The sequence below is a fragment of the Solanum tuberosum genome, unplaced genomic scaffold, assembly GCF_000226075.1.
Source record: "Solanum tuberosum cultivar DM 1-3 516 R44 unplaced genomic scaffold, SolTub_3.0 scf00106, whole genome shotgun sequence".
NCBI lineage: Eukaryota > Viridiplantae > Streptophyta > Magnoliopsida > Solanales > Solanaceae > Solanum > Solanum tuberosum.
In genome coordinates this window covers 1,431,192-1,443,622 of record NW_006239032.1, presented here as the reverse complement: position 1 = coordinate 1,443,622, position 12,431 = coordinate 1,431,192, and the positions used below count along the sequence as shown (strand labels likewise).

The following is a 12,431-nucleotide window of genomic DNA, read 5'->3' as shown; positions in this document are numbered from 1 at the left end:
AGATAAGTACACTCTAATATATTCAATACAGCCCTCAAAGCACTCACTTTCATCTCAAGAATTCATCAAAACCCCAACAAAACAAGATTTAGAATGAAACTATAAGAACACTTATCAAGAACTTAAATCTTTCAATCTTTATGGACGAATTCGAATATGAAAATCATGTTTGGCGTGTGGTTGAACGAACCCAACTAGACCCCTAAAACCTTACTAAAAATGAATTAAATCTGATTGGATAAGGAAAATACCAAAATACCCCTCACTATTTTCGGGTTACTTTCCTTAATTGGACATGGTGACTTAAAAAGGGCATATCTCACTCATACGAGCTCGAAAATTAGAAAATTTGGTGGCATTGGAAAGATAATTCAAAGACCTTTCATTTGATATCTTATGGGCCACCTAACTCATCTTGTACAGAAGGTTATGACCATTTGAAGTTGACTCAAAACTTAGAAGAACTTAGAAATGACTTGAACCCTCTTTAGTTCTTTTTGGAACTCAAGGTGCTTATCTATTGACCTTAACACTTAAGAAAAATTTAAATTCCTTGGTAAAAACTTAGTCACTACGAAGGATGGTTCAAGTCTTAGCTCAAAAAAAATTCGGGGTGTTACACCGTCTCTCATATTAGTTGATCATTTTATTTTTTATAGACATACTAATAAATTATACTCCTTCCATTTATAATATTTGTCCACTATTGAGTTTGCACATTTTTTAAGAAACTGTAAATAGGATGATAATTTTACTATATCACCATTTAAATATAATTAATATTATGTCTTGAAAAATGTAATAGAGAATAACTATAATTATTGATAAAGGTAAAACAGGAATTAAGGGTGTGTTAAAATGTTTTCCAATTTTTTCATGTTTGGTTAGCTTAAATGTTTGCAATGTTTTCCAAGTCAACTCATTTTCCCCAAATTTAAGAAAATGACTTTCCTTTCAAAATTAAGATAAACATTTTCCAAAACTCTATTTTATTATTTATTTATTTTTTCTTACCCTACCCGGCTACCCCACTCCGTTCCCGACCATCCCCATTCAAAGAAAACATATATTTTTTTAAATTTTCTTATTTTTAAATTTTAAATATATTTTTATTCCTACCCCAAATCATCCCCCCCGCCCCTCCCTTAAACAAAAAATAATACTTAAAAATTATTTTTCAAATTTTTTTTCAAATTTTAAGAGTTTTTTTTACCTCACTCAACCCATACCCCACAAAAAAATTGCTTTTGAAAAATATTTCAAATTTAAATTTTTTTCATTTTTTATGCCACTCCGCCCCCTCCCCGCCACTCCCCTACCCCACCAAGGCGACCCCCACCCCCAGTTGTCACCCCCTACCCCGTCAAAATGAACTTTTTCAAAAAAAAAAAAATTGAAAAATAATTTCCTGGGTCGAAAGTCTTGGTCAGTTCCTGAGTTAGATCTCAGGGTCGGATTTTGGAACGGTCATCGGGGTCTTGTCCTAATTCGAGCGTCGAGGTCAGATTCTAGATTAATTATCGGTGTTGATTTTCTGATCAGAAATTATTTCCTAAATAAATAATATTAATATAAATAATTGTATAAGTTACGCGAATCATTAAACTATTTAAGAAAATGTATATGTGAACAATTAAATAAGATATATACAAATAACATATTTCATTATACAAACATGTGAGGATGGTGTAACTATTAACACTTATATTGTAAAATTGTTATAATTATACAAATGTCTTAAAATAATGAAATATATATAGAGAGAAGAATTGATAAATGTAGTTGTATAACCATACAAGGTTGGATTTCTATAACTATAATTTTAAAAATTGTATAACTGATTATTTATACATATGTTGTTTATTAATTATGTAATATATACAAATAATTTAAATTGCAACTCAATTGTTATCCATATACAAATTAAATTAAATATATACAGATAAAAAAAGTAAGGTTATACCTCAAAATCTTCAATTATATTATACATTTACAGATAAAATAGATGAAAACAAAAAGTTATAACTTATATCTCAAAATCTTCTATTTTTTGTTAGCCCATGTTATATAGTCTTTTCATTGTATATTGATCAACATTAACCTAGTTTGTATGTGTGTGTCTAGGTAGTACCAATTGGGAGAAGCCATACCATAGACGCTTGACGTGACATCTATGAATTTTGATGTTGAACTCTTTACATGTTCTTACACTAGATTTGGCAATGGAATCTGAATTTTTTTCAAGAACTTGAGTTAAATCCAACGAAAAAGGTGGAGGAGGGATGGATGAAATTTTAAAATTTTGAATTTTGATTTGGTTGAGTGATTTAGGGAAAACTGAGAGATTTTAGGAGCAAAATAAGTGAGTGTGATAAGAGAGAGTGTGTGTTGATTTGTATAAAAGGAGAAAAAGATTATACACGTCTTGATACAAAACGTGGGACCCAAGTCCGACTTATAGCCATTTTCTTAAACAGTAACAGTTTTTTATAATTAATTTAAACTAGAGTTATGAAACATAATTAACTACTAAATATTAGCTTGGTTATATAATTAGCTACTGGGTTGCGGTAACATCAATTTTTAAAGGGTAAATCACATAAATATGTTATATTAAAGAAATATTTACCATCTATGCAATATAATTTTTCTAACTAAATATAACAATTTTTTGGAATTAAAAAATTGTACAGTCGCTTGCCTCTTTCTCTTCCCTTTTTCATCTTCCTTCGCTTTTTTTTATTCTTCTTCTTCTTTGTCTCTTTTTCTATCATTATTATCTTTCTCCTCTTTTTTCTTTCTTTTCTTTTTTTTTAATTATTCTTCTTCTTCGTTGAATTTTTCATATAAATAACTATCTTCAAATCAATTTTTGTCCATATTTCATTATTTTTACCTAAAAATACGACGGAAAAAAAAATGGATTAAAATAATTTATAAGACACATATAATATAAGTTTTATTCATAAGCAATCCATTAATAATACATATTGCAACCATCACTCATTTTCTTAGTATTACAAATCAAATAATTTATAAGACACATATAATATAAGTTTTATTCATAAGCAATCCATTAATAATACATATTGCAACCATCACTCATTTTCTTAGTATTACAAATCAAATAATTTATAAGACACATATAATATAAGTTTTATTCATAAGCAATCCATTAATAATACATATTGCAACCATCACTTATTTTCTTAGTGATACAAATCATATAATTTATAAGACACATATAATATAAGTTTTATTCATAAGCAATCCATTAATAATACATATTGCAACCATCACTTATTTTCTTAGTGATACAAATCATATAATTTATAAGACACATATAATATAAGTTTTATTCATAAGCAATCCATTAATAATACATATTGCAACCATCACTTATTTTCTTAGTGATACAAATCATATAATTTATAAGACACATATAATATAAGTTTTATTCATAAGCAATCCATTAATAATACATATTGCAACCATCACTCATTTTCTTAGTATTACAAATCAAATAATTTATAAGACACATATAATATAAGTTTTATTCATGAACAATACATTTCTAATACATATTGCAAACTTTACTCTCTTCTTAGTGATACCAACCAAATGATTTACGTAACACACTTATAATACATGCACACTACATTTTTTTAATACGTATTGCAAACATCACTCATGTTTTTAGTGATACAAACCAAAATAATTTATAAGATACATAGAATACATGTTTAATTCATGAATAATACAAGTTTAATTCAGTCTATAGATTATTATCTTGTTTTTCATTAGTAATGTTTTTTTTTATTCTTAATTTTCTCTTCTAATTCAACTTTAATATTGTGTAATACACTTTTTAATGCAAATTTAATTCATTTTGTAGTTTATTATTTGTTACTATTAGATTACTTGTTTAATTCATTAGTGATATAAGTTTAATTCACTCTATAGGTCATTGTCTGGTGTTTCATTAGTTACATTTTTTATCCATGCTTAATTATCTCTTCTAATTCAAATTTAATATTTGTGTAATACACTTTTAATACAAATTAATTCATTTTACAGTTTATTGGTTGATTTGTTATGATTAAATTACTTGTTTAATTTATTATTGATACAAGTTTATTCAGTTTACAAATCTCAGAATGCTCTTTCGTTTGCTACATTTTGCATGCGTGTTTTCACTTCTAATTCAACTTTTATATGTGTGTAATACATTTTAATTCAAGTTTAATTCATTTGGCAGTTTATTGTGTTTCTTCATTTGTTACGATTAGATTACTTTCTGTTATTTCATTTGCGATTAGTTTGGATAGGTTGTTTCTACGAATAATTGAAAATATCGTTTGAAGTTTATATCTCAATATCAAGAGGGTTTGGTTAAGTTTAGAATTGATTTTAGGAGAAATATTATATTGAAGCTCGGAAAGGATGAAGTTTACGGAACTATATCGCGTTTGTATTAAAGTTGTATTAGATATGTTTCATAATTGTATTAAAACTGTATTAAAATCATGAATAATACATCCTACATTTATATACATATTGCAAACTTCACTCCCTTTTTAATGATATGAACTAAAGTAATTTAGGTAACACACTTATAATACATGCACAAATACATTTTAATACATATTGCAAACATCACTCGCGCTCTTAGTGATACAAACCAAAAATAATTTACAAGACACATATACTGGTCTTTCATTAGTTACGTTTTTTATGCATGTTTAATTCTCTTTTCTAATTCAACTTTAATACTAGTGTAATACACTTTTAATAAAAGTTTAATTCATTTTGCATTTTATTGGTTGATTTGTTACAATTTTATTACTTGTTTAATTCATTATTGATACAAGTTTTATTCAGTTTACAGATCATAAAATGCTCTTTCGTTTGCTATATTTTGCATTCATGTTTAATTCTCATCTAATTCAACTTTAATATGTGTGTAATACATTTTTAATTCAAGTTTAGTTCATTTTGCAGTTTATTATATCTCTTCATTTGTTACGATTAGATTACTTGTCCAATTAATTATTGATATAAATTTTATTCCGTCTACGAATTATTGACTACTATACGAAAGAAAGTAGAGAGAGAAAGAAAGGGAGAAAGAACAATAGAAAGAGAGGGAGAAAGAGCAGCATAAAGAAAGAAAGGAGAAAGAATAATGCACAGAAAGAACGAATGGAGAAAGAATAACGTACAGAAAGAAAGAAATGGCGAAAAAATAACAGAAAGAAAGAAAGAAAGGAATAAAGAGCGAGAAAGAGAGGCAAATTTGAAAAGGCTAGAGACAAAAAAAAAGAAAGAGGCGAGAAAGAAAGATAAATATAATAAAATACATAGTATTGTTTTATATTATTATAAATGATAATAATTAAAGAGTATATTTAAAATAAGTAATTATTTTTCAAAAGGGATCTCTCAAGTAATTAATCCAAAAATGGGCTTGAACTACGAACAACGTGGGATTCTAAATTTGACAGTTTATTTTGTCTTAACAATAATTTTTGTTAACATATATAATAAAAAAAAAGAAAAGGAAAGGTCTAATCATTAATAAATTATGTGCTTTCATTTTTCAGATATCAAGTGATCTTAAGAACAAACCATAAGACACTTGAATCCTATTGGCTATTGTTAGATTTAGGTTTTTCTTAGTCAGCTTGTAAACATGCAAACCACTCCTTAGCAAAGCTTGATTAATTTATCTATGCTTGTCACATAAATTTTGGTCTGGGGAATCTACATAAATAGGCCATAAAATCCAATATAATTACAAGTCAATATTCAAACTCAAAGTAATTCCTGAAATTCTTATTCCCTCATAAATAATTACAGTCCATACCCCCCTCCGTCATTCATTAAAGTTGATAATTTTCGTTTAACTGATACTAAAGCAATATCATATATTGTATTGGTATCATTAAGACTGATAAATTTTGTTTAACTGATACTAAATCAGTATCATATAATGTATTGGTATCATTAAGACTGATAATTTCGCTTTAACTTGATATTAAATAAGTATATATTTTTACAATTATAAGCTTCAATCAGTATTATTATGTTTTTTCGCGGCCCGCCTTTTTGCCTTGAAATTGGGCCTTATCATCTTAAATCAAGATGGACCAAAAACACAAATCCAACCTTAAAAGTTCTAAAATCATGATGAGTCAAAGTTAGAGGATATAAATATCAATTAAGATTAAATTAAAATACATGCTCATATGGAGCATTATATTATTATAAAAGATATATTTTTTTTTGAGATAGATTTAAAAAAATCACATAAATTAAGACAAATAAATATATATTTAAGGAAAAATTGTGATTTATAGCAAACTATTAATTCAAAATTAATGTTATAGCTACAGTGTCATTTAATTCTATTTCGTAGCAAACACATTGTCAATTTGCCATTCTCGCCTCTCTCCCTCCAAACTCGCTCGCCACTCTCAATTCTCTCCCTCGCCTCTCTCACTTTATACAAACACAATTTTATAAATTGTGTTTGTGTTTGTATAAAGCAAGAGAGCTTGTATATACAAATACATATCTCTCTGTCATATACACTTAATAATGCTAATACAAATCTTCCCCTGCTCAATTCTCTTTTGTCTTTCTTCCTTTTTCGCTTTATACAAACACAAATTATACAAATACAATGTACAATTTGTGTTTGTATAAAGCGAGGGAGAGATTTGATATACAAATACAAATATTTTAACTCGATTCAATTGTATACAAATTCAAAATTTATGCAAATATACAAACACAATCATTGATATCTATACATAATAGTCACATATATACAATTCTCTAACTGATATACATATACAATTCACCTCTCTCCACTCTCTGGCCTCTCTCGCTCGCCTTTCTTTTCTCTCTCCTAATCTCGCTCGCCACTCTAGCCTAACACAAAGAACATATGCATATACAAACGCATTTTGCATAGACATAGACGCTCGATTTATACCAATAGTTTACTATGAAGCACAAATAGCAAATTATGTTTGCTATGAAGCGCAAATAACAAATTTGTAACTATAAAATGCTAATATAATTTTTATATTTGCTATTCCTAAAATCACTCTATATTTAACCCTCAGTAAACTTAATCATCTTCAAGTAGAATTTTGATCTCAACTAATCAAATCTATTAAGTACTTTTTAAAATTTTAAAACTTGAATAATACCATTTTTTTCAAATATCTTCGTTTTCGCCATCAAATAAAAAAATAAATAGAGAACTGATTTGCACAAGATTCTCGTCAACACACGTGTCCATAAGGAAAAACACAGACCGTGAAAGTACTTAAATATAACTATGATTTTTAAGAAGTTATTTTGATTAAATAATTATTGACTCTTAACTAGAGGATATTGTTCAAATAGAAAATACGTTTTACTTTCTTATAGTTGTGAGTCGGTATCAAGGAAGCAAACAGATAGAAGCGGAGGAATAAAATATAATATTTTCTTCATTTAAAAAAGATAACTTTATTCAACTTAATACGAAATTTAAGAAAAAAATAATCAATTCTATGATCTTAAATAAAATTATATCAAATATATCAAAATGTCATTTAATTTTGAAATCTATCTTTTTAACAAACTAAAACAACATATATATATATATATATATATATTATTTTTTAAAAACGGAGGAGTAATAAGACAAAAAATTATTGACTCTTAGATCCATGGGAACAAATGTACAGAAATCTACCAGACAAACTGTCCCTCGGGCCTCGAGTATTAATTACGATAGGTACCTTATTTAACGAGCTTGACGCACACTTACCGATTTATAAGGGACTTTAATTATACTCTTAGGAGTCGTTTGGTTACTGGTTAGAGTTATGCAGGTATTAGTTATATAGGGTATAATTATTCATGTATTAGTTATGCAAGTATTAGTTATGCAGGTTTAGTTATGCAAATATTAGTTATGCATATATTATTTAGTTATGCGGAGATCACAATGCATAAATTATTAACTAATAAATATTGAATTTGTTGTAAATTAATATATATTACTTACAAATAAATAAGTAAGCTAATAGTATAAATTCTCCCTCTTTTTGAATAAAAAGTAAAGAAAAAAAATTCTCCCTCTATACTTAATTGGGACTGTTATTTTTTCATTTTTTTATGTTTATAACTTATAAAAATAAAATACGATTGATATATTTCAAGTAAATTATAATATCCTATTTTAAATAATGTAAATATTCTATCAATATGTTGTATATATTGTTTATACAGTTTTAATATACCAAATATATGAATTATGTATAAATTCAAAATAATAATACATGTTAATTAAATAAGTGGAATATATTTAATAATATATAACGCTATATACAATTCAATTTTGTAATATTAATAAAATATTACATTTGGATTTCAAATGAAAACAGAAAAAAAAGTTGTTCGTGTATTAAAAAAAAGTTAGGAAAATAGCATAGTTGGGAAACGTTTTCAATGAAAATAATTAAAAATAAATCAATAAGGGTAAATGTGTAATTTACTATTTTAATACATGTATAACTAATACCTGCATAACCTATTCCACCTTCTACCCTGCATAACTTATACATAGATTCCCTCACAAGTTATGTTTGGTATTAATTATGTAGGATTATAAAAAACACAACCAAACACTGTATAAAATTAATACATGAATAATTTTTATACAACATTTGGAATTCTACCAACCAAACATGGTATAAATTATGTTGACTTTTCCACCTAATACAAAATTTCTACCAAATATGGTAAAAGTAATGCAACTTTTTATACATGGATAAAATACAACTTATACAGTAACCAAACAGCTCCTTAGTGTTCCCCGCTCAGATTTTGACAAAGGTGTCCCCTTAAGGTAATGCTCAATCAAAAGAAAGCAGGCTTGTACCATTGCTTTGATAAATTTTTGAGTTTATTTTCAAAATCAGATTTTATATAATAGTGAATGGAAAGAGTAATTAATCAATGTATAAAGTATTCCAATGAATATTAATTATTTTAAGTTGGTCTAAATACACAAATCTTATCTTATCTTGTAATATAGAACTATTTTTAAAAGTAACGCGAGTTTAAAAGAAAATAGAGTGTAAACAAATTTCAATATATGAATAATATTTTTAATAGATATTCAATTCAACACGTTAAATAAATGTGGATATAAAATAGAAAATAAAAATATTGATCAACTAATAATATGACTTTTTATTCCCTTGCACTTTTCCACTTTTAATATAATATTTTAATTTATTTAATTGAAGTTGACATGGACCCTACAATTGTCTTGCAATTTCCACTCATAATTACATTCTCTCTCCTTTTGGTTTCATTTTTCAGCCTTAACTAATAGTTTAGGCCCCACGATCCACATGTCAAAAAATGGGTGGAGCCTCTTCCAACTTTGGTTGGTTTGGCCTCTACCATAATAAAAATTTTCGTTGGGCTTCTACCATAATAAAAATTTTATGGTAGGTACCTTATTTAACGAGCTTGACGCACGCTTACCGATTTATAAGGGACTTTTATTATACTCTTATAAATAAATGGTCCCTCAATTATAGGAGTAAGTTTAAAATAATCTCCTTATTATATTTTTATCTAATTTAGTTTTTGAACTATTCAAAATTTTATCAGTTTTGATCTTTTAATTATATTTTAGTCCTTTAAATATTTAAAAACTTATCAATTTTGGTCCATTAACTTTATACTTAGAGATTTTAGTCTTTTAAATATTTAAGAACTTATTAGGTTTGATCTTTGTTCATTTTTAAATACAAATAGCTTATGTTTATAGTAACAGAGTTTTTTTTTACGAAATTAAATTTTTAACCTATTTTTAAGTTGTTTCTTTATCCCCGCTAATTTTTCTTCAAATTATTATGAAAAGAACAATCACCTCAACGATTCAAAATAAAATTAATGATTAAAAAATATAAATTGTTAATTTTATTCAATAAAGGATAAAATGACATGTATAATTGTTGCTAATGACTTGAATATGTTGTGTTTCCTTCTTTGGTGGTTAACAATTCATAATCCACGGAAATTTTTTAATTTTATTTTTCATACAAAAGAAAAATAAGAGATTTGATCTTATTACTCAAATATCTATTTAAAGAAAAAACTAAAAAAAAGGTTGCAAATCTACCATTTTATAAAGTTCAACTTTTGAAAATATTGTGTTTTAATGAGTTTAGGGATTTAGTTGATAAAATGTTAAGTAGGAGATTTTAGAATACAAACGCATACATGTATAAGGGTCCATCAGAACATTTCACCTCCCATTTAACACCTAGTTTGGATAGTTGTTACCTGTCGCATTTGTTAATTAACACATTATATTTTCTACTCCCTCCGTCCCATTTTATGTGGCAACATTTGACCGGACACGGAGTTTAAGAAATAAATGAAGACTTTGAAATGTTTACCAAATTGTCCTTTAAAAAATAGACTTTTTTTTCTCTCTCCTCATAAATGTATTGGAGTATTATTTTAAGATTAAGTGGGACCAACAAGGATAAAAGAGGAATTGTACCTTTATAAACTTACCATATAAGGAAATGTGACATTATTTTTGGGACTGACCAAAAAGGAAATGTTGCCACATAAAATGGGACAGAGGGAGTATAAATTATTATATAAAGTTTATTATAATATATTGTTAGATAATGATTGAACATTTTACTTTTTGTAATAAGTGATTTGATTTAATTACATTATTATTTTTGTCTTTATTCATCATTTAATAATTTATATTATTATTTATACTATATTTGCAACTTGCAAGTCTATGGAAGCTTACACCTATTTATTGATTATTAAAATGTGAACCCCAGATCTCCCGGGGGGAGGGCGGCTATTCCTATTCTAAAATAAGACGATTCCTTTTTTTATTTTTATTTTTATTTTAATAATACAAAGTAACTTATATAAATTGAGACGAAAAAAATAGTTGTACACTATATGTGCGTCCGAACACCATATAAAAGGTGCTTTAAAAGTCTAGCCATCCCATTTTTCACACTTGAAAAAAAATCTTCTACTTGTATAAACCACAGTTTTAGCTTAAAGCAAAATAAGCAAGGTACTCCAGTAGACACCATGTTCTCTTCAGATGAAAATCTCTTTAACTTCATCGTTTTCTTCATTCTTGTTATGGCGTTTCCCACCTTCATCTTATGTCAATTCGTCACTTCTTCTTACGGCAAACACTACACTTCAGCTGATTCAGGTACCACTATTTCTCCGCCAATCGCGTGGGCTTTCATGGAAAGCCCTACGCTTTGGCTCACAATTATCGTATTTCGATTGGGGAAAAATTACACAAATCCATTAGCTTTTATCCTAATTTCACCTTACCTCTTCCACTACATAAATCGAACAATCATTTACCCTCTTCGCCTCCGTAGCCGAAGCACAAAGAACAATTTCCCGCTGTATATTGCAGTTACGGGTTTTATTTTCAATTTACTGAATGCTTACATACAGAGCAGATGGGTTTCTCATTACGCTAACTACGAAGAAGACGAGTCGTTTTGGGTTAGGTTTGGTATTGGGTTGGGCTTATTCGGGTCGGGTATGTTGGTGAATATTTGGGCCGATGGGGTTTTGTTGGGCCTGAAGAGTCAAGGAGGTGGATACAAGATACCGAGAGGTGGGCTTTTTGATTATGTGAGCAGCCCAAATTATTTGGGAGAGATAATGGAATGGTTGGGCTGGGCTTTGATGACCTGGTCTTGGGCCGGGCTTGCGTTTTTTCTGTACACGTGTGCTAATTTGGTTCCTCGAGCTGTTTTGAATCATAAATGGTACGTGGAGAAATTTGGAGAAGATTATCCAAAGAATAGAAAAGCTGTTTTCCCCTTTTTGTATTGATATTGTTGTATCGTATTTTGTTCGTTTAAATGTAATGTTTGTTTTAGTTGTTACTTAAATTTAATTGTATTGTATGGCTAGAGTCATTGTTACGTACAGTTGATTTGGCGTACGCATTAACTTTTTCCTTTGCGTATTATCTAATAATGATGTTTTATTATTTATCTTATTTCTTTAAATAATAGTTTTAACTCATACTCTACTTTTCTAGTAGATTTGTCCTTCAAATTGGTAAAGTGTGACGAAATAATAATACAATCTATTCAAATATTATATGTATCAAGACAATATATTATGAAACGATATGTAACAATCATACAAACAAAGGGTCGTTATTTGATAGTGCAGTTGAATATTTCTGTTTAATAGTTTAGCTTTTCCGATATTGATTTTTACATATAGTAATCCACTAAATCGAAGTTGTCGATCGATTTTATCAGTTAAATACTTAAATTTATAGTACCTTCCCAAGTGAATTTGTATTTTTTTTTTTTTTTTTGATG

The 12,431-nt window shown here is 27.5% G+C and overlaps 1 protein-coding gene across 1 annotated transcript; it reads left to right on the top strand.

The window, feature by feature from the left end:
* The first annotated feature begins 11,021 nt into the window (after positions 1–11,021).
* Positions 11,022–12,044, top strand: LOC102600919 (steroid 5-alpha-reductase DET2). The gene has a single exon (XM_006349445.2). It carries the CDS (start codon positions 11,155–11,157, stop codon positions 11,926–11,928), a length of 774 nt encoding a protein of 257 aa, XP_006349507.1. The 5' UTR covers positions 11,022–11,154; the 3' UTR covers positions 11,929–12,044.
* Positions 12,045–12,431: the final 387 nt, after the last annotated feature.